Source organism: Epinephelus fuscoguttatus, linkage group LG19, assembly GCF_011397635.1.
Source record: "Epinephelus fuscoguttatus linkage group LG19, E.fuscoguttatus.final_Chr_v1".
Lineage (NCBI taxonomy): Eukaryota > Metazoa > Chordata > Actinopteri > Perciformes > Serranidae > Epinephelus > Epinephelus fuscoguttatus.
The window spans coordinates 33765038-33788238 of NC_064770.1; the positions used below are offsets into that span (position 1 = coordinate 33765038).

The window sequence follows — 23201 nt, forward strand, 5'->3', positions numbered from 1 at the left end:
TTTGTGAACAGCAGAAACAAACGAATCTCTTATTCCAGCAGGATCTGATATTCAGGTAAAGTGTAAGTTAGACAGTGGGACTGTGTGAGTGATGGTCTGCTCTTACCCTGAGGGAGCCTCTCTGACAGAGCTCAAACACCCCAAACACACCGTACTCAAACTTCACCGTGCCGTAGAACTTGGTCAGGTTGTAGTAATCTATCCGCAGCAGCTGGAAGGAGGAAGTGACAGGAACGGTCGAGAGGGACAGAGTTGGAGAGAAAGGGTTAAAAAAGCATTGGAAAACATGCTTGAACATGCTTGTTCATTCACATTATTTTAATTTTATTACCAAGACAAACCTAGAAATAAAATGTATTAGCAGGAAGATTAATTTCGTCATGTGCTAACAAAGCCAGAAATAATTATCATGGCTGAGAAAATAAAAAACATAGAGGTAGGTTGACCAGAAGTGCGTCATTTAAAAAATGAGGCGTAACACAGCAGTGTCTTACAGTGTTGAGCTCTATCTTCTGGTCCTCGCTGAAGTCTCCGTCTATGTGCTTCAGCTCCTTCAAGATCACAGGCTGAAAATACAGAGAAATAAGATGCATTTAAACACTCAGTAAAACCACACGATCATCTCTTTCTTTTGGTTCTTGTTATGACTAAATGTTGGTTTTTGGGTGTTGGAATGGTGGTACCTTCTTGTCATAGCGGCCTCTGTGATTGAAGTACGTGCTGTCCTTCCTCTTATCTTCATCAATCTGTGAAACACACGCACACACTTATCTGGATGTGATAACATTTCAAGTAGACAATATCTAATAGTACACATTGTAGTTAATTACTGTAAATGAGGTGTGAATGTAGGTGACTGTTGAGGCTGTTTACCTTCAGAGAGACCTCCTTCTCATCCAGCGGACCAATCAGATGCGGGTTGATGTGAGCCCACCTCTTCTGCATGAGACGCTCCTTCCTGTTCTGCCTAATGTTACACACATGCACACACACTAAGTAAATACATGCATACTGAGCACAGGAAATATAAGTGGGAGGAGCTGATTCTTCTAGTGTTTCCATTTCCCGAGCTTTCATCAAAATTATCTGCTGTTGCTCCAACATCAATGAACATTTTGTCACTGACAAAACCATGATCTTATATTTGGAAGCTATCTAGCAGAATATCAGGAGCAGGACCACACCTGAGCCATGTCACTTCCTGAACAAATACCTGCCTCACCCACTCCTCTGTTCCACTCTCGTATTCTTTGATTCATGCCCCGGTGTTATGGCTGATTCACTGACAAAGCTTCCCCACAACACATTCAACAAAGTGGATAGAAATGAGTAGTATTTTTCTTTAAAAAAAACGAATCATATTGATGGTGTGGTCTTCGACAGTTGGGCAGAAGTCACTGGCATTATTGACCTTTTAAGTTGTATCTTGAGGCAGGGGTTTGACGGTTAGGTTTAAGCAACAAACTACTTGGCTAAGAAAAGATATGGTTGATGTTAGTAATGTCAGTCGACTCATGTGACTTTTTGGATAGGAATTGTGCAAATTTGCAGGAAAGCCCAATCAGTCTTTTTTCAGCATTGGCAGTATAAAAACAAAATCGGGGAGTGCAGCAAAATGCCGCCTACCTACTTTTGTTCATACAGAATGTGCCTTTTACGGGGCAATGGGGGGCGTGAGCAAGTAACAAAACATATAGCTCAGCATGTGACGTAAACAGTGACGTGGGAAGGAAGCCACGGCTGGTCAGTCCTTCGGCAATTCTCTTCAGTCGGCCCGTTCTTCACCGTTTCCGTCACTTGACGGTTAATGGCCTCTTCGTTTGCGGCGGCAAGGAGGGCGCACAATTCCTTGTCTCCCCAGTAGCTCATCTTTACTGTGTCTGTCAGATTTGCATTTCCCTCTTGCTACTAGCTGCTATCAGCTGTTTCCTGTTTATCCACCACCAGTGGGTCGTATGTGCGGCGTCATCAACAGCCCCTCCCATTGCAGAAGGCCACCTCGGTCTGTTTAAACTAAAAGGGTTCCACCAATATGTCTACCCTATGAGGCGGAAAATTGAGCACCTCAGATCAACTCGCCAATCCGGCTCTGTGTGTCTAAACACTCGCAGCTTGCCGGCAAAACGGCCCAACATTCACGGAAAATCTGGCAGTGTAAAAGGGGCTTAAGAAAGGGTCAGCAGTGAGGTTTAGGGAACAAAACTTCTTGGTCAGGGTTGCTGCTGCTGCTGCTGTTGGTTGGTGCATGCTCTGCTGCGACAACACAGTCTGTTGCATACAGACTCTGAAAGCAAATTTTCTCTATAGAGGACAATAACGAATGAGTCTGAGTGTTAGGAAAACGTGGTTGACATTAGTAACATTAGTTGACTGATTTGACAAAGTACCACAACATTTACTTTTAGTTTCACATGGAACACAAACACTGGTCTCCTGGGTCAAAGTCCTGTGCTTGATGAACCCAGGGTTGACACTGGAGTTGGCTGAGAGCCCAGTGTGTCTCATACAAATGCTCAAGTGCATTGTATGTATATATCTGAGGCCAAGGGCCACTGACCAAGTGGCATCTTGTTAACGCCCCGGGAGTGAGACCAGGTTGCTGACAATTTACGCTTTAGTCAGAACTGATGTATCTTCCTGTTCTCTGGATGCAGCAACTGATGCTTCGTCTTGTTAAAATCAGCTTTACTGATGCTAAAAGTCTACATGTAGCACGTGTGATACAGCTGTGAAATGTGTGTCTGCTGTTTACCTGTAGAAGATGAGAGCGATGACTGTCACCACGACAACGCTGAGACTGAGAACAATCACAATCACATCCTGCATATTTAAGCCTGGAAGCACACACACACAAACACACAGTGGTAATGACAAAAAATCTTTTACTTTACTTGTTGTATGGAATTAAGAGTCAAGCACCATATCACTGTCCACACTACCTCTACACCATCTCTGTGTGTGTGTTACCTTCTGATGGCACAGTAGGTATGTCACTAGGCAGGTGACCATTCCAGTACAGGGCGGGGTTTGGGTCCATCTTTATGGTTTTATTTCGCTTTGTGTCAAACACTGACAGGGTTTCGTACTGAAGACAGACAGAGGCAAAGTATAAAAACAAGTCTTCACACTGAGTGTGCTATCTGCTCAATGGACAGTTGTCTCACCTTGCCAGTGACAGTTGATGTGTAAATCAGAGAGAAGTTAGCGTCTCTGTCTCCGTACTCATCGAGCATATAGTGTCCTCCCATACCTGCATGAAGCAAACACACATAAACACATAAACACATAAAACAAAGATTTTTGCATTTTAATTTTCTCAAAATTGAATAATTACAAAATAATTGTATTTTAGCTGGATCCACTACAAAATATTAATTGTGGAAGGCGTCCAAAAATCTGCAAACATAAGGAGCGGTCTTTATGACGATGCTGTGGATTTGAAAATTAAGAAAAACTTAAATCAACATTACTTTGTTAGAATTTTTTTACCCCAAACTTTTACACCATACCTATGAAAATAATACACCAGAATTCATAATCCACGTAATCAGGAGCCAGTAATTTGGGTAAAACTCACATATAGTCGCCTTGGGCAGATGTGCTAGGGTCGGCACTGAGGAGACCCGTGAAGCATTTTAACTTTCCAAAACCTAACCTATGTAACTTTAGGTAAAGCATGTAACTGTATGTTTTTGTACGTAACTCTACGTTAAGTGCATAACATGACATGGCAGAATTGTGTTTCTTTCCCTAAACCTAAACTGCATGACTTTATTTTTCCTTCCAAAACAAGCAATGCAGTCCAAAAATCAACCCAAGGGAACAAATAATATGCGATCCTGGACACTGTGTAAAAGGCTGGATCAATTTGGTTGTCTCTTTTTTATCTAATATCACCTTGTCACACTCATGAAAGCAGATAAGGCAATTTCAGTGGTTGCAGCAACCTCATACACAGATATAGCGTTTTCAAATTGCTGCATGACTGCATTATCAGACAACAATAAACCCCGTCATAAAAGTCTTCACTGTGATGTGACATTCTCTGAAAGCAATCGATAGTAATCTACAGTATTTGCAATTTGTATTTGTTTGGTTACAACATGCAAAACCACCTCGAGCCTACCAACACATAACTGCATAATTCAATAAGCATCTGAACAACTGAACTATGATTATTTCTCTTTTCATGACCTGTGGCTTTTCCCAGTGCACTAACATATAGCTACATTAATGATGTAGTCACTGTTGCATCACCCATCGGTTTGTGGACTCGCATTTTCACACCTCTAGTTTGGCATTTTGGCAGTCGCCAAGTTGGGTTTTTTGGACATTTTAACATAGGGATCTGTGGGGATTGACTCGCTCATGGAACCAGCCTCAAGTGGGCATATTAGCATGGATGAATTAATGGACAGGCCTTCCAATCACAGGCCCATGGGCCCAAAGTATCAGAGGCCTCCCTGGCTTTCACCTGCAAAATGTCACTCAAATGAACACGCAACAACCACAGGAAGAGACACAAAATGCCTACAAAGTGACACAAAACAGCTGCAAAGAGACAGACAGAGATTCACGACTATGAAAAGGAGCAAAACAGCCATGAAGAGACATAAAATGACTGCAAAGAGATTCAAAATTACCACAAAGAGACACAACGCCACAGAGAGATGTGTAACGATCACAAACAGATGCAGAACAACAACAAAAAGAGGCTAAATGACTATAAAGTCTGCGTGTCTTGCTCCTGGGTAGAAGAGGTTTGTTTCTTCTGCCTCCCATTGTGTTGCCAACCTTGAATTCTCACAGATCATACACACCTTCAAAAGAGGCGTTTCCAAAAGGGTTGTCACTCAGCGGCACATCACTGGATCTCCTGTTGCGTCGCTGATTGAGAATCGTCTCTCTGAGCACTTTGCCAAACAGCAGAGCCCCGTCATGGTACCCAGCCACATAGTCATTGATCTGCTCATTAGATAGAACGACAGACAGAAAAAGTCAGAGCTATGCAAAACATATTTCCCTAAGCAGTCCTATTTGGGTGTTTGAGTTGCTTCTCACCGTGTCGTTGTATGTTGGGTCTGATCCATTGTTATACTTCCTCTGTGGCAAAGTAACCACCACTACATCCTGCATACTCTCACTGGATGTTGTGTTGGCATAATACCCAGGGCTGGGGGAAGGTAAAGGGTGTCTGCTGTTACTTCTGTACATTCAAAATGTCAAATCTCTAAAAGTTTTACAGTATATTCTAATTTCTTGCTTTGAAGCTTCATGGTCATTGTGTTTGTGCAAAATGGTAAAATCACAGAGAGGCTTACTTGTAGATATCGAGGAGAATGAACACCATGTCCTGAGGAATGTCGCCCACAATCTCCTTCACTAAGACAACATCTTTAGGGCCCCCACACATGATGACAACTGAAATAAAGAAATCAGTTTCACTGTAACAAGAAGGTAAATGTTTGAGGTGTACTGTTTTTAAGCACTGGTTACAATCTGTCAATGTCACTATCTACGTCATAAGTCTGGCAGAGCTAGCTAGCATGTACTGCATAATAAAAACACCAGGGAGGAGATAATTTTAAAGTGGCTCCAGGCATAGTCCCCAATAATGTGGTAGTGTATTTCTCTTCTCTGCAGAGACCCTGCCCTTCTTACTGTCAAAATTGGTGAGGCTACATCTTCTCCTGCTCCCCTATCCTGTGGAGTCCCCCAGGGCTCTATTTTGGGGCCCATTTTGTTTTCGCTGTGTCTTCTGCCCCTTGGTCTTATCTTAAAGAAACATGGCGTCGCTTACCACCTATATGCAGACGACTCCCAGATTTACTTGCCCGTCAAAAGGCTCAATAACGGCTCCCTGATGCCCCTGTTTGAGTGTCTCAAGGACATTAAGGCATGGATGGCGCTAAACTTCCTTAATTTAAATGACAGTTAAACGGAAGTTGTTGTCTTTGAATCAAATGGTGCTAGTCTAGTTTCTTCCAGTGACTTGGGTTTCCTGCAGCCCTATGTTAAATCTGTGGTCACTAACCTTGGCGTTAAAATAGACAGTGCTCTTAAACTTGAAAAGCAGATAAATGCTGTAGTGAAGTCCAGTTTTTATTATTTGAGGCTTGTATCCAAAATCAAACCTGTGCTTTTGTACGTTGAGGGTGTTATCCATGCTTTTGTTTCTAGCCATTTGGATTACTGCAACGCACTGTATGTGGGGCTAAACCAGGCCTCCCTAGCGCGTTTGCAGCTTGTTCAAAATGCAGCAGCACTCCACCTAACAGGTACCTGGAAGCGTGAGCACATTACACCCATCCTGGCCTCCCTCCATTGGCTTCCGATCAAGTTTAGAATTGATTTTAAGATTTTATTGTTTGTTTTTAAAGCGCTGAATGGGCAAGCTCCCCAGTACATCGTCAACCTCCTAAAAGTGTACACCCCCTCAAGGTCACTGAGGTCAGCCGATCAGCTGCGGCTTGTTGTCCCAAAAGCCGTTTGAAAACGAGAGGTGACTGCGCCTTCTCGGTAGCTGACCCTAGGCTATGGAATGACCTGCCCGCCCATGTCAAAATGGCCCCCACTGTAGAATCTTTTAAGTCCCACCTCAAGACCCACTTGTTTTCTTGAAGACAAAAGCAGATGAAGCGCTCATGTGGGTTGCAGTATCATGGTATCCAGGAAGGTACTCTTTGGTCAGGACATGTAGTACAGCTTGAAAAAAACAAAATCCTACACCAGAGAAGCAACTCTTCTCTGGTGTAAAAATAAAAGGCCTTTATTAAATGGCAAGTTCATGATGAACATTAAAATCACCAACATGTTCCGGCCATGCTCACTGGCCTTCATCAGGGCCTTCATCACCCACTTGTTTTCCTTGGCTTTTGATTCTGGTTGACAAGTAGACCAACCTGTCTCTGTCTCTTTTTATCCCTTGAGCTTGCTGTACTGTCTGTATTGCTTCGTTATCTAAGACCTGTATATTTCTTATGTGTATTTCTGTATATTTCTGTATATGCTTATATGTATTTTTGTGCAGCACTTTGGTAACTTTGTGTTTTTGAAATGTGCTACATAAATAAAATGAACTGGACTGGTATGTGCCTGGATTTTCTGAGGCCTATTTATTTTCCTATGTTCAGAACGTTGCTGTGCACAGCGCACAAGTGATGTCGGGACTTTAGTTAGAGCAAGCGATGAGGTGCCAAACTGTAAGCAGCACACATCCAAGAGGAAGCTACAGAAAACAGGGAAACAATGCCAAAAGAATAGTAACACAGCGAGTCTACAGCGAGGCGCAACGTCAAGAGGACAGACAAATCTGAGGTTGGCTTTCACTTTTACTTTTGCTGGCGATACTGTTTACACACAGCAGCCGACAATTACTGCATTGTATCCTTTTGAATTAATTTAGTGCTCAGTTATTTGATTCAAACATAGCTTAATCATGTCATGTGATATGCTACCTCATTAAACTTAAAGAACAATTATTACTGTGACTGTAAATGACCTTCGGCATGCGCTATTATAGTCATATAATTTGCTTTTATTGTGTTGATAAAATTGTAAAGGTGGGTGCTCTTACTCTAAAAGAGTTGGTTGCTGTTACTTAGAGAAACCGAACAAATGTGTACAGCGTTAATACCGGTCCTGCCGCTTTCCCCCCGACACTGCCAGGCTCTGTTGAACTATAATGGCGACCAGCTGTGCATCATGCCAACGCTAAAGGACGCCTTTTTTTTTGGTTTCTGCTGCAAGTCACTGCCCAAGCACTGGCTTTACAACTTCGGAGTAAGACCAGGCTTGTTCATAATATGTTTGGAGATGAAAATAAAGCTTTGTGAACCATCAGTTAGAGAGCCAGACCATTAATCGTCTGTGGATGCTACAGTGACCACTACAGATAATTGCGGATAAACATTTAATATCAAGGAACTCTACATTATAGACACACTGGACTATACCTATAACAGCGTGGCCACAATTCAGTATACTGACTAAACACAGTCCAGCCATACATTAGGGTCTGACCTAGTTTTGTTTCTTGGTCACTCCATGAATGCTAATGTTGTGACTGTTCTGATTAGATAACTGCAGATATGACATGGTGTTTTTCAGGTCAACATAGTCGTTTGGTTTTCAAGCTTTGTTGGAGAAATGACAGCTCAGGAAGAAATACTCGCAGTGGCTTGCAGTGTCAGGAACTAACAAAAAAAGGCGTCCTTTAATGTTGGCATAATGCACAGCTGGTTGCCATTATAGTTTAATGGAGCTCGGCGGCGTCAGGGGGAAACGCGACAGGACAGGACTAAAGTTAAGGTGGTGAAAGTCCGAGAAGAGTGAGTGGGAGGGGTGGTGGATGGGTCCAACAAATGACGACTTTCACATGAGAGAGCGGTGTTCATGTCCCGTAAGATTCTAAAGCCAAACCCTGTTCTTTTTTCCTAAACCTAACCACGTGTTTTTGTTGTTGAAGGAAACAAAAACATCAAGAGACTGTATGTCAAAGTTAAATTTTCTGTGAAAACACAAGTGTATTTTGAAAGACAATGCATGCAACAGGCAGAACTTGACATGGCATCCCAGAACGTCAACAAGCAACGCACCCAGGGTACCTTCCATGACCAAACGTCAATATGTGACGAGGCTGGAGTGAGAATGTGTTGCACTGAGATGGAACTCAAACAAAATAACAGAATACCCACTGTTGCTGTGTCTTTTCTTAGCAGTGAGTGCAGTCTTCAGGTCGACTTCCCCACGCAGCATCTTTCTGTCTATCTTTGTGGCAAAGCTCTCAGAGGGTGCTTCCAGTGCGTTGATGTACCTGTTGCAAAAGCAAGAAGATCAAACAAAAACTTTACACATGTTGTAGCAAGGAAGGAAGCTGCAGGTCAATCAGGTGAATCGCAAGCTGTGTTGTCTCACCAGAAGCAGTCCTCAGTGACGTTAACGGGCTTCTTGTAGACGTACACCTGCTTCCAAATGTCACTCTTAAATGGCAAAATTTCCCCCATAAAGTTGACGAAAAAGTCTGTGATCTTGCGTCCTGGAGGCAGAATGCGGGTCAGTTTGGGCTTATAGTCACATGAGAGGCCGAAGCTCCCAGCAGAGATGACGGGAATGCTCAGGGACAGGCCAATTTCATCACTGAAGTAGATAACATGGAGGGGAGGGTTAAAAAGTCAGACATTAGTCAGATATTTGGTGATAGATAACTAAAAAGAAACAGAGGCATACTCACTCCACTAACTGGAAGGTGGCGTACGTACAAGAAGGGCCCAGCATGACGCACCCTAGTTTACCTGTATCCTGCAGAAAGGCATAGAACATGTATTCTGTCATCACAGAGACACCTACCAGAGGTTCAGCATACAGCATTGAATTTGTACTACTCAGGCAGCTGCCTCGCCCTCTACTACTATGATGGTAAACCCTGTAATGAAAATATTATTAGTGCAAAATGGTGAGTCTGCAGAGAAACGGTTGATCAGTGGCTGTGAGGTGCTGACAGCTGAAATTGACCTTTTATGCCTCTTACACCTGTGGCTGTAGGTAATATGTTTTCGGATGTCCATCCACCATCCATACGTACGCACATATGTACGCACATCTGCATGGAGAAAATTTCTGCAAGGTCAAGATCATTGTGATCTCACGTTGTAACCTACGCCATAGCCTGACGTGCACCTCCACAGAAATGTAGCCTAACTACATATTGCAGCGACGCAGACCTTCTGTCTATCTTTCTACGCTGAAACCATTTTCCTCAGTGGAAACGAAGCTTTTATTTACTTTAATTTCTAGGAAAATAAACAATAAATTGTGAAGACAATAAAGCCTCCACAAAAATAGCATTTTAAGTCTTGTGATTTATCCTGGCTTCATATGAGCAGAGGAAATCTCTGCTATTTGCTAGGCTAATTTATACAGTGGAAAATGCGATAGGCTTGTGCTAATAATGTTAGCATGTTATATTTTTTTGGAAAACGTGTTTAGTATAAGACAGCTGTTGACAGCTGTAATCATACCAAATTATGTATCGTTACCTTTGTTGAATGTCTCTGTTGTCCCTGGCTTTATATGAGAAGAGGAAAAGGTCGCCTGCCTCTAGGCTAATTTATACAATGTAAAATGCCATAGGCTTGTGCTAATAACGTTAGCATGTTGTATTTGTGGGGAAAATGTGACCAGATAAAGACAAGTGTTTGTCTGTGAATGCTGCGAGTTATAGTGAAGCTGATTTGTGTACTTGTGTTTGTAACTGTCTCTATTAAGCCATGTTTAATGTGTGTTTAATGTGTGTTTTGAATCAACTAAACTTTACAGCACTTCACAGAAACCTCCGCCGCTGATCAGTGTTTTGGAGGTGTAACTGCAGAGTGACACAGACACACCACCGCACAAGTATAAATGCTTACAACAGCGCAGGCGATGTACGTAGGTATAAATCCCACTATAGAGATTAATCTCTTCAAATTTGGCACAAACATCTACTTTGAGTCAAGGATGAACTGGTTTGAATTTAGTGGTCAAAGTTCAAGGTCAGTGAGTCCTTGTCCACTGCATTCTTATCAATACATAGCTGAAGAACGCCTGGAGAGAATTTCTTCAAATTTGGGACAAACATCCACTTGTTCCAACAATGAAGAGATAAGACTTTGTTGGTCAAAGGTCAAAGGTCACTCACATCAGTTTCCATCACATTTCAGAATTTCATGATATCTCATGAGGGCCTTCAGGGAATTTCCTCAAATTTGCCAAAAACTTTCACTTGGACTTAACAACAAACTGATTATATTTTGGTGGTCAAAGGTCAAGGTCACTGTGACCTCGCAAAACATGTTTTTGGCCTTAATTCTGGAATTCATATGCTAGTTATGACAGAATTTCACAAAAATGTCTAATAGGATAAAATGATAAAGTTGTGACATTATATATCCAAGAGGTCAACTTCACTGTGACATCGTAATGTTCTGCAAAAACACTTGTCTGGCCATTATTCAACATCGTATCTCAGGAACAGAAAGGGAGGCATTTGATTATTTGATACTGGATTGATCAGCTCAGATGTGTGTGAAGCATTTATGTTTTCACAGACATAGAGGTAAACTGTAAGTGTAATTTGACGGGTTTGTGGAGGCATATGACCGCAAAGTGGCAATCCAAGTTACTGACTTTCACATACCGTCCTGGAACTAATTTGACTAAATAACTCATATATAATTTTAAATTTATGTCAGCCATGATAACCACACTGTCATTGAGCCATAGACATGTAACTGTGCCAACAAAATGATAATCAAGGGACAATAAACTATCAAACCACAAAAAGAGGAACTTGTTATTACTGTACACTAAACCACAGTGAGTGAAAACAGCAGCCTGGTTACACTCCCAGGGCGTCCAAATACACTGCTTGGGCAGTGTTTAGCATCTTTGTCAGACGCACCAGGCTTTCTATCAGCTCTAATGTAAACCTATCTGTGTCATTATTAGATGCTCAAAACAACAGACAGAGTTTCAAGAGCATGGTCAGCGCAGGGTGAGTAGAGATGGAGGTGGACTTTGACCCAGTGTTCAAGACCATCAACCATCGACAATATCGTTTGCAGCATTTGTGTCATTCTAAGTTGGCTGTTTGTAGCGACACACTGCGGCTTTTTCAGCTGTGTTTATGCAAATCAAAGCCAGGGGGATTTTTGATCTCTACCTAATCATTTCCATATAGTTCTGTTGCCTGAACATAACCAGTGACCCCTTCTTACTGCTGACCCTTTCTGTGTCAAGACACAGCGCAGAAGGCTACCCTCGGCGCCATTTTAATAACGCAAAAAAAACACCAAGTGGTGGCGAAGTCCAGCTCGCCACAGTTAAATTTTTCTGTAGCCAGGCAGCAAGAAATTCTTTGTAACATGGGTCAATGTGTCACAGGAGTCATAGGACTCTGTTCACTGATTGGCTGCAGGTATTCTCTGGCTGCAGTTCGCCGCTAAAAGTTAGACTTGAGTAGCCGCTGCAGCTTTTCATTTCCATAGCATGCACTGCAGGCTGCACTTAGCTGCTGCTTGTTGTGTTGTCAGTGTAACACTGGGGCTTCTGCTCAAACGGCAAGATATGATGAACAGAGAGGAGATCAAACTGCAGGGCACACCAAGGGAGCTTTCAGACCTAGAGTTGTCTCCTTTGGTCTGAATCAGGGACTCATTTTGTCCCAAAGTTGTGTAATTGCCAAGAGTTGGTTTGTGTTCTCACGGCAACATTTACAAGCGGACCAGATCAAACGCCTTGTGTGAGAAAGCTGCTCTTGATTGGTCAGAATTTCCATGTGGGAAAAATCCAGGAAGTAAAGCAAACGTTGAAGAAGAGTACACTTGCAAGATAAATGTGACGCTTTCTAATGTCACAATGGAGGGACAACTACGCAGGTTGATTTTAGCGCTGCTCATCGTGGACTATATTGCTGTCATTGTTCATTTTAGTCAAACCATACAGTTTGAAAACGAGGCGCGGCTCCAACTAGAAAACAATGTTTTGATGCATTGGATGTGCTGAATGTGCATATTAAGGCAGTACAGGAGGAGGTGCACATTAATAATCCTCCAGGACTGTAACATGCTCATGTTTAACCCAAACAATGTGTCATGTGACTGCAGGTGGTTCACATCCAGGTCGGAACACCTTCTCAACACAAACCAACCGCACCAGAGTTCGTTTGTAAGCAGACCAAGACCACCTCTTCAAGAAGGTCTCCGGTTGTTTTGGTGCACACCTGAGTGTGATTGCTGTGTTCACACCTGCCCAAACAAACTGCATTAAAGGGGCAAATGAACTTGAGCTCGACAGGGCAGGTGTGAAAGCACCCTCAGATTTAATTCCTTGGATCTTGTCACTATTTATGGTCGTTTACTTTTCTACAGTAAGATTCCAGATTCTGTCAGGACGTTCAGGTACATAAATGGTTGAAGCAGCATCTCATGCTCTCAGTGCCTCTTCACCTAAAGCACTTTTACCCTTAATAACACCCTTAACTGATTTGAACTTAATGTATGCACTAAAAAACCCTTTAAACATCTTCAGACATCCATACTCACATAGAGCATCTTGAGGATCGCCACTCCCTCACAGGTGCTGCTCCCACAGCCTTGCCGGTTGTACATGGTAGTGTTGAACCCGTTGAAGGTAGCTTTCAACGTGAAGTTTAAAATACCTTGGGGCATGGAAAGAAGATAAGAGTGATTAACATCAAAAAATGAACTCATTAATCTCTTTGGGCTGTTAAGATTAGATTATACTGACTTTATCACTCACTTAATTTAGCCTCTGACTTCTCCCATGGGGAATGTCAAGAATTACAGCATGCAATAATACAGAACATTACTAGAGTTTCAAATTGATAATAAGATGACTAACCTCTGACAAAATAAGCTGATCATGGGTTCTTTTTGTAAACAATAAGTCATCTTAACAGGTTTTTACACTGTAAAATCATAGGTATGTTTGGTTGACAGGGAACTTTAATATATTACATGTAATTTCTAAAAATGGATTTAAAGCATTTGAGAAAAAGCAGTTTACACAAGTGATCCCCAACAAACGGTCAGGACCCTGCAGGCCCTCTCGGCTTATATAGACCTAGCATAAAGGAGGCTTGATGATAGTACATGGTGATGGTACACATATACACAAGTCAATACCTTGGTCTTATTTCAACCCACTCAGAAAAAAATGTTGGCATTGTACGTTTCTGCACCCACAGGTACGTTACATTTGCAACTAATTATGTAGAGGACACACTGAAACTTTACATTTCAGCAACACTGTGGTTTACATATAGTCAGGTTTAGGCACAAAAATTCTTGGTTATGGTTGGTAAAAGATCATGTTTTGGCTCAAAACACCTGATTTGACAACATATTATCACTCCGACCTCGTCACATATTGATATTTGGGTCATGGACTTTCCACGTCCACATGCCAACATTAAAGGACGCCTTTTTTCATTGGTTTCTGATGCCACAAGTCACTGCCCAAGCACCAGATTTTGACGACTTCAGAGTGAGACCAACTCGATTTTTAGGGGCACTATCTGTAACAATACAATTGTTCCTAATTCACATTGTTCTGGGGACCGTTTTGAGTGCGACACAGTATAAGAGCAGTGAGATCTAGTGACAGCTAAATGTGTTGACTTCTGGAATTAAATAAAGTCCCATGTTGCTGGGATGAGTTAAAATGTTGTCCATTTTGTATAGTTTATAAAGAACAGAACAGAGTGAAACACTATCCCTGCTGGAAATGCAGGGATGTTTCTGTTCTTGTGCCAGTGTCCCGCTGGAAAAGCAGCAATGGGTCGTCTCAAACACACACGTTTGTTGCCCAAAAATCTGCTGCAAACACAGCAAAGAATCGCCGAATTACAACTGGTTCAATGTTTGTTGGTCTCAAGCAGTGGTCTGCAGCTTGGCAGGCGTACATGCCATCCACCATCTCCTCCATCTCTCGACAACAAAGTCAGCTCTATGATACATATGAAAATGTTACGTATTTATGGTTTGCAGAAACGTACAATGCCAACATTTTCTCCTTGCCACTAGCCTGTCTGGTACCAACCACAACGTGTTCATGGTACTGAGCAGCAAAAACCATCAAGGACAGAAGACAATGGTAATGATAAAAAAAATAATAATTCAAAACAAGATGTTCGCAGTTTTAGACTATTTTATTTAGTTGTGCGTTAAAGGCAGTGGTGTAGTGGAGGGTATACTCAGGTATACGGGGTATACGCACTTCTTTTTCTATCCAGTGACAGTATACCCAGCTATCAGCTAAACAGCCATTGTAATATATAGGAGAGTATGCCCACTTCCTCATCGGTAACCTCCCTATCTACCTAGTAGTGCACCCACCTCATCAACTACCACTACACCACTGGTTAAAGGTATTTCTTGGCCTCAGAAACAGCAGCATCTATTGTTTGGGAAAAGTTCCTCTAATGTGTTAAGGCATTTGAAGTTTACATTTCTCAAAGTTTCGTATTTAAAAAGGCACCAAATGACGTCTCTTATCAGAACCAGGGCTGAAATATTTCAAAGGACATTCACGCTTACATCCCAGCCTGGCCCTAATATTCACAATCTAGAAACTAGTGCCACAAAATTAACTGAGATATTATCGAAATTGTAACATGGCTGTGTGCAATAACCAGGATATGCAGGAAGTGCAACTTTTTGATGGTGGTAAAACACGTCACAGCATACCATGAGTGACGCATTGTGGTGCTACAGAGATGCCTTGGCCTACAAATCATATTAATTAATTAATTTATTTATTGCATATCGTGCATGAAAACAAAAAATTAACTGTAAAGTAAATTTTAAAAGCCTAATCAATTTGCGAATCTGTTTTTTTAAAGGTTATTTTTCTGTAAAAAGCTTCATCTGGCAAAAGAGAAAAAGAAGCCTGAAATAACCCCTCAAATCCAATGATCAAGGTGGGCTACTTTAATTTAACATTTTAATCCTTTATCATCATTTTTTAAATAATTCACACAACAATGGTGAGGTCCTCTTACTCAGCAGCAGAGAAAGTAGTTCATACATTCATAACCAGCCATCTTGACTTATAGTTTTCACTCTGAGCTGTTATTACTTAACTTACAGTTATTTAAAACTGATGTTCATCCATATCACTTGCCTCATATCATTTACCTTCTGACAGCCAGGGTTGATTTTTCAGTTTTATTTTGTTAGTTTTTAATTTTCTATACCATTTTTACTGGCTGCCCTAAATCAATTCGTTTGCAGCTTGTATTAAATTATTACTATCTGAAACATCCATTCAGCCTTAATAGTCCATACCATGTTTAATGTTCTCCTCTGTGTCCTCTGCAATGGCTTGTTCCACTGCATCCCGCACGAATGGCATACTCCACTCATAAGTGTTGTCCTCCACCAGCACCACGTTCATGTTGTATTCATGGTTCGATTTCAGACAGTCCTCCAGCATCTTGTTGGCGACCACCGCCATTATCAACACTCCCAGGTAAAGTAAACTGTGCCAGCTGTTCATCTTGCTCCTTGAGATTTTCTTCTGTTTCCCTCAGAATTTTGAGTCCACAGTTTCTACATGTCAGGAAAAAAATATAACCCTGTTCAGATAAACAGGACGTCTGAAAGCAGGTTAGTACAACAAATCCTCTCCACTGACAACATAAGTCCAAAAACAGAAGTGAGCACGGCCCTTCGGTGACTAAGTCCCACTGTGTTTTGATTCACTGTCCAGCATCCAGATAAGAGAAGAAAATCGGATCTGAAACCACTTGTGGAAATGTGGATTGAAGATGAGAAACTTCTCAGTCTTCACACCAGTTGTTTCCTCTAGTGAAAGCCTGAGATCAATAATCCTCCAGCTTGGTATGGGCTGGTCTACCTGTCCTCCAGACGTTAATGAACAACAGTCAAGTGACAGTCAGTGCACCAGTCAGAGGGTGGGCAGGACAGGAAAGACTCCCACACTCCACCTGGACTGACACCTCGCTGAGAAACTTATTGCCTTCATATTTCATCCTGTTTGTAAACATGAAGTTAAGACCTGCCTCCACATTACAGCTCCTGTCTGAATAACATCAAAGATTACTCCCAAATCTCTTCTTCTGTGGTGACTAGTCTTTCCTGTCATAGCCTAACATGTAAGAATACAACAGCAATATCATTTGACACTAGCAGATTAATTGCAGTCATGACTTATAGACCAGCAACAATCAGGTCATTTAATATTTCTCCCGTTTGACACAATCTGGTTTGTTCTGAAGACTCTTTGTTCGAGGCGGAGGCGGGGGAAAGCTTTCAGTGTGCGAGGGGCAAAGGTCACAGGAGGCCATAAAAGTGAAGGCTTGTGTGGAGCTGATAAATATTGTCTGCTATAAAAGCAGGGTGGATTAAGCCTATAAAAGTCTTGGCCAAACTGCTCGTAAACCAGTGTCACCTCATTTGGGGAAAACCAGCTTTTATCCTAACGATACAACACTAAACCAAATAAAGAAATTGTACGACTGCAAACACAGCAGTTTATTTGTGTTCATTTGGTTACATGACAGCCACTGAGGCTGCAGCTGAATGAACATTTTACCCACTCGATGATTTGTGTTACACTGAGTTTGTGACGAAAGTTTAGTTTTCCTCACATGCTTCCATCGTGAACGAAGAATCCAAAAAGGTAGAAAATTCTTGATGACTTAAGGGGGGCAGCGTTTAACAACAGCTAAACTATTTCAAAATATCCATTTGCACACTCTTACACAACTTGTACAGTATACCATAAAACTTCACTTAAAAGCCCAGTCCCAGTTAAATACCCAGTCCCTTTTACCAGGCGGTGTAGCTACACATTTTGACAAATAAATGCCTGTCTCAATTAAAGGCCTGGTCTGGTTGCCAAACAGTTCTTTTCTTTTTATAGAAGTTCTATGGATGTAAAAAAAAACAGGTTGTTGGCTATCTCAAAGAATGTGTCCATTCATTGATTACGCTCTAAGTTATTCATATTCCTTTAGTTCATAAGGGTCCTCGGATCAAATGAATCAAAAGGGTTTTTCATAAAAATTAATGCAAGTTGTGAGGATTGTTTTAACAGGATAAAGTGGTCTGTCGGAGCTAGATCAAATGAATGATTTATAATTTATATGTTATCTGAAGCCTAATTTTTACGCAAGTAATATACATACTGGTTTAAATAAACAATTTGATCATATTTGCCATCTTTGCTGAGCAACAGTTTTGTGCAAAAGGGATTTAACGCCTGTCCCATATAGATGCCCATCCCAAATATAAGTTTGTAGATTTCAGTGATTTAAGATAATAATAGCCAGGGCTATAAGTGATGTTTTACAGTAATCCAAATCTCATTTACGTAGTCGTATGCCCAGTACTTCCCAAACACATGAAATGAAACTTCTCGTGTGCGCCAAGCTAGTGTTTGGTTTGTCCACTCTGGGCTACTGTAGAAACAACATGGCAGACTCCATGACTGAGGACCTACTACTGTATATAGCTACATAGTAGCTATATACGGTTCATTCTGAAGGCCCATTTATGCTCAACGTTAAATACAGATCCGGATACGGACGGAGCCTTCTGTCCGTGCTCCGCGTTCATTTCATCCGTATTTCTGCACGTTTCCATAAAGCTTACGGATCCGGGCCAAACGGAGCAGTACCACTGGAAACCGTGGGGGTAGTGTTGCTGTTGCTACCCAATTCGTAGCTCTGGTGAGACACAAAGAAGAAAGTTCTAGTACTAGAGAAAAGAATTCTCCGTCCTCCAGTCGCGATGTATTTAACAGCCTCACCGACCACCGCCTCCTACAGCGCTGCCTCTGTTTTTGTCTTTTATGCAAGAGGTACATTATCAATATCTCCTCCACAGTCGCCGTGTTTGTTTATGAGTTTGTTGTTGTCATAAACTTTTGACTCTGGGCTGCACCCTGGTGGATATATTGGTTAACATCTATGCCAACGTAAAGGACGCATGGAAGTATGTGGGCAGTGACGGTAACATTGTTTGAAACGGACGTTTACATTTTCGTACGTAAAGGGAGCATAAATGGGCCTTAAGGCAACAAAAAGACAGTGGGTCTCATTCATGAGACGTAAGCAGAACAAATTTGTGTATAAACTGTTGGCAGAGGGAAATTTATGTGTATTTCAGCATTCATCAAGATGTTAGTAGCTCCAATGTTGTTGTAGGTACTAACAAAACACCTGCTTCTGACTGCTCGTAGAGATTGTGTGAATAAGATATGATGATACAGAGTTAACGGCACTCATTACCTCCTTCCAAGCCTTTGATTTACCTATCTCTGTCACATTCTTAACAAAAGAAAATGAAAAGTATTTCTCAACCCCACTTCACCTAAAATAACTTCAGTTTCTCTTTCTCTCTCTTCCTCTTTTTTTGTTTGCTCAGTGTCTGCAGGTCGACAGGATGCACCTATCCATAGTAATTATCACCTCCATGTATGGTGGTCACTGGCTATTCATGGGCAGGGATGTATGCTAATTGCTGACAATCAGGAGCGCTGTCAATTTACAATTGATTGGCGTTCATGAAAATACACATATGCCTACAATCACATCCCGCGGCACTCATGAGTCCAGTGTAGGTTTTAAGTGCCAGGGTTTTTTTTATGTGCAAATCTATTCACAGATTTACTAACATTTCATGAATGACACCCAGTGATTTTTATTTTCAGAATATTATACAATAATGAAAAGATAGTAATGAATATCATTTTGCATTTCTGCCAATATAAACCCCTGAATCCAACACACTGGACCTTTAAAACTCCTCTGCATAAACAGTCTCATGCACAGACGTGTAGTGCACCTAGGTAACTTAATGGAATGCAAGAGCAGAGTTATAAGGTACACACTTTTCCAGCATTACGTGCTTGCCAAAGTGCTTTAGATAATAAGGTTTCAGTGACTTTATACGACTGAATAAATGAGATGTGGATTTTACTGCACGAGTTGTAAGAGAGTTTATTAACAGATGTTTTGAAATAGGCTGGTTGTTTAAAGCAACCCCTTTTTATTCCAATTCATAAAGAATTTTGTCACTTTTTTGATTCTTCGTTCACTGTGTTCACTGAGTGACAAGAATAAGTTTACTTCCGAATTCAGTGCTACACAGTGTAAGCAGTTGTTAGGCTCTAAAAATGCTCATTTTGTGGGTGAAGTGTTCCTGTAAATGCATTAAAATATTTTTGACATCTTCAAAATTTCATCTCCTGGTCAAAACACCCTAATTTTAAAACATCATGCTAATAACGTCATTACAGCCTGATAAAGTCAGGATTCTGATTATCACAACTGTCACACCCAGTTAATCAGAGCAGCATTAAGGTCAGTTAAAGTGAGTATATTCTGGTTAACACTCTCTTAAATAATACGGTGATCTTCTATAATTTTATTGTCAACAAATCTCTTTGAACTGACCAAACTGACCATGAATGTATCACACTAACAAACACTGTCTGTGTAGCCAGAAATATCTTATTCTTATGGGTCATAGAGCTTATTGTCATCCAAGAACTATTAAAAACTAATCTGAGAGTCACACCAGTGCACTGGGTGATGTATTCCTTACAAAGTGATGAAACTGTAGTTTATTTTGAGTCAATCAAACACACACCATCCTGCTGCCATAATTACATATTAACTCATCAAATCAGTGTCTGAAAATAGTCCCCAATAAAATCCTCTATTTACCTCTGTTTGAGAAATATCTAAAAATTTGCACACCAATGCAACTGAGCTGGACGGCCACAGAAAAGGTTCACAGGCTGAGATCAATGCCAACAAATGTCAATTTATTCAGAACAACTGTGCACAAACAGAATGGAGTGTAAAAAATAATAACAAAATAATAAAAATAGCAGCAAACGTTTCAGTCCTTGACTATCATCAGTGCTGCTGACATGAGTGCTTCACAGAACATAGAGAGATTCCTACCAGGTGTGATGAATCAGTCAGCTGCTGCCACTAATTAGATGAGATCAACTCTGAGGAGCAGAGGCCTGACTGCCAAATCACAATCACCTGTCCTATGAGTATTGTATTAATCACAACACCCTCAAACACCCATGTATGATAGCAGAACATATACAAATGTACAAAAAACACAACTATACACGGAAAAAAGTAAATAAATAAAAGGGAAAAAAGTTTGTACACATGCGCATATATATATATATAAAAATAAGTAAAGGAAAAAAATGAATTAAAAAATGAATAAATAAGTGAATAAATAAAATGTTGCCGTGTTTTATTTCTATGACTGGGAACTTGGAAATTCCAACTTCACAGTCCAAATTGATCGCACCATAAGTCTGTCACATAGCTATTATGGCATCATAATTAGTGGCACCAACTAGATGTTACCTGCTCTAAAACTGTCACATAATCTGTTTTTAATCATAACTTAATAAATTAGCTTGCTGTATCATTTACATTTTATACAGTAATTTCATATTTTGATCTGTCGTCTCATCATCAATCTACTCCGTCACACATTATCTACAAACACTGTTGTCCTGCTGCCGGTCCTAAATCCTGCTGGTGTCAGGCACGTCTTTTATCACTGCATGATTGGATTGTCTTCTCACACTGTTTTATACACTTTGTGATAAGAAGAGTTTGAAGAATTATCATTCAGATAAAAGCAGTATGTACATGATATTTAAGTGATTTTAAATGAGCTTGTTTTCTGTAGGATGTCACACATCATCTCCTCTAAACAGCGTTTATACACATCTGGAAAAACATTTCCAACCCAAACTTGTGTCTTTCCAGTACAGTGCATCATCACTCAGCTTCCTGTCTGGCTTCCACCTTACAGGGTCATAAACGTCCTAAACAAACACACACATATGACGTCTTAATAGCACGGTTGGCTTGGGGCACACAGCCATTTAGTCCCATTACGGCTTCAGGTGGAGAGGCTTTCCGTCCCGACGCACCCTGGCATTTTATCAGATGGAGGAAATGGTAACGTGTTAAGAGGAACAGGACTCTTTGTTTTATTGTCTCATCACGGCCGTTTAATAGCAACTCAGCGCTGTTAACAGTGGCTGTTATTGTTGGTCTGAGAAAATGGGTCCGACTGAGCACTTTCCCCTCCGCATGGAGATAGATAAGACGGCTGCTTTAATGGAGGCTGTCAGCTCAACTCACAGAGCACCCAAACAAGTGGGTGAGCATGTACGTGTAGGCCACACACATCAATGCACATACAGACACATCAACACATAAAAAGAAGAGGGTTCAAGTAAGATTTTGTTTTCAGGTAAGGTAAGGTTTTACTTCAGTCTTAGGCTACTGAGCGTCTCACCTCATCGACACCAGTACACACTCAGACCATGGGCGGATTATGACACAACAGGCCCCTGGGCACAGATATGCAAAAGGCCCCACCACTTCTCTTACACAGGAGCACAACACACAGACTTTGTGATGGTTCAACCTCTTTTATTGTTGTTGTTGTTTACATCTTTTTGTGTTTTTTGGGGTCTATTTGTGGCCATTTTGTGTCTCTCTGTGGTTGTTCTGCCTGCTTTTGTAGTTATTTTGTGTCTCCTTTAAGTTCCTTTCCATCTCAGTGGATTTGTTTTCAATTAAAGAAAATGTCCACTTTAGAATGAAAATACAGATAGTACTTAGTGACCCTCACGCCGACAAGAAGTCCAGTGTAATTTTTTTAATCCATAAAACTCGTTCGGGGTATCGGAGGATAACAGCTAGCTGGAATAACAGCTACACTTGAAGTGCATGGAACCCACATTTTGAAAATGTAATAAAACTCAGCTAATGCATTTCAAAAACGTCAGAACGGCTCATCATCCTCGTAATCCAAGTGCCCTGAAGCCGCGGCATGCAAAATTGACTTGAAAAGACGTATTTTACTCCACTTTTATAGCATCATTTCTCACCGTGGTCAGTTAGCCTGCCCTGCAGGAGTGCTGTGTTGCACGAGACTCGAGAACTAGCACCACCACTAGCCATCAGCTAGTCTCGTGCAAGTTGCCATGTAAACACAGCACTCCTGCAGGGCAGGCTAACTGACCACGGTGAGAAATTATGCTATAAAAGTGGAGTAAAATACGTCTTTTCAAGTCAATTCAAGGCAAGTGCTTCAAGGCATTTGAATTACAACGGACGAGCTGTTGTGACGTTTTTTAAATGCATTAGAGGAGTTCTTTTCAAAATGATTTTGGACGTGGGTTCCATGCACATCAAGTGTATGGAAATATCCGGATGGCTGTTATCCTCCGATACCCCGAACGAATTTGTGGATTAAAAAACTACACTGGACTTCTTGTCGGCATGAGGGTCAGCAAGTACTGTCTGTATTTTCATTCGAGAGTGGCCATTTCCTTTAAGCAAAAAGTGGCGTCTTGAGTTGATTCAGGGTACTTGGGAGAAACAGGTTGGCAGGCTGGAGTGGTAGATAGACATGTGACCGATGAGTGTGGATCTGAGGCACAGAGACGAGGCAAAAAGCAGTAAGCAACAAGAAGGTCGTAGTTGGTACCACAAGGTAGACTGAATGATCTGGCAGAGACTGGACTGCAGAGCCGGGTATTTGTACTGCTGGGGTTGATTAGTGGATGGCTTTCAGGTGAGCAGGCTGATGGGCAGCAGGACTGATGAGAGC

General features: G+C 41.3%; 1 protein-coding gene across 1 annotated transcript in view; it reads right to left on the reverse strand.

The window, feature by feature from the left end:
* gucy2ca (guanylate cyclase 2Ca) overlaps nucleotides 1-16059 on the reverse strand; it is a 30264-nt gene extending 14205 nt beyond the window's left edge. The window contains exons 1-15 of the mRNA XM_049560980.1: nucleotides 15849-16059; nucleotides 13083-13198; nucleotides 9233-9300; nucleotides 8917-9138; nucleotides 8697-8815; nucleotides 5322-5421; nucleotides 5062-5173; nucleotides 4821-4965; nucleotides 3165-3250; nucleotides 2968-3085; nucleotides 2753-2834; nucleotides 874-967; nucleotides 684-746; nucleotides 495-566; nucleotides 107-211 (exon numbers count right to left, since the gene is read on the reverse strand). Of these exons, the coding sequence (XP_049416937.1) occupies nucleotides 107-211; nucleotides 495-566; nucleotides 684-746; nucleotides 874-967; nucleotides 2753-2834; nucleotides 2968-3085; nucleotides 3165-3250; nucleotides 4821-4965; nucleotides 5062-5173; nucleotides 5322-5421; nucleotides 8697-8815; nucleotides 8917-9138; nucleotides 9233-9300; nucleotides 13083-13198; nucleotides 15849-16059 (1713 nt within the window). The remainder of the gene's footprint in view (nucleotides 1-106; nucleotides 212-494; nucleotides 567-683; nucleotides 747-873; nucleotides 968-2752; nucleotides 2835-2967; nucleotides 3086-3164; nucleotides 3251-4820; nucleotides 4966-5061; nucleotides 5174-5321; nucleotides 5422-8696; nucleotides 8816-8916; nucleotides 9139-9232; nucleotides 9301-13082; nucleotides 13199-15848) is intronic.
* Between the last annotated feature and the right edge of the window lie 7142 nt (nucleotides 16060-23201).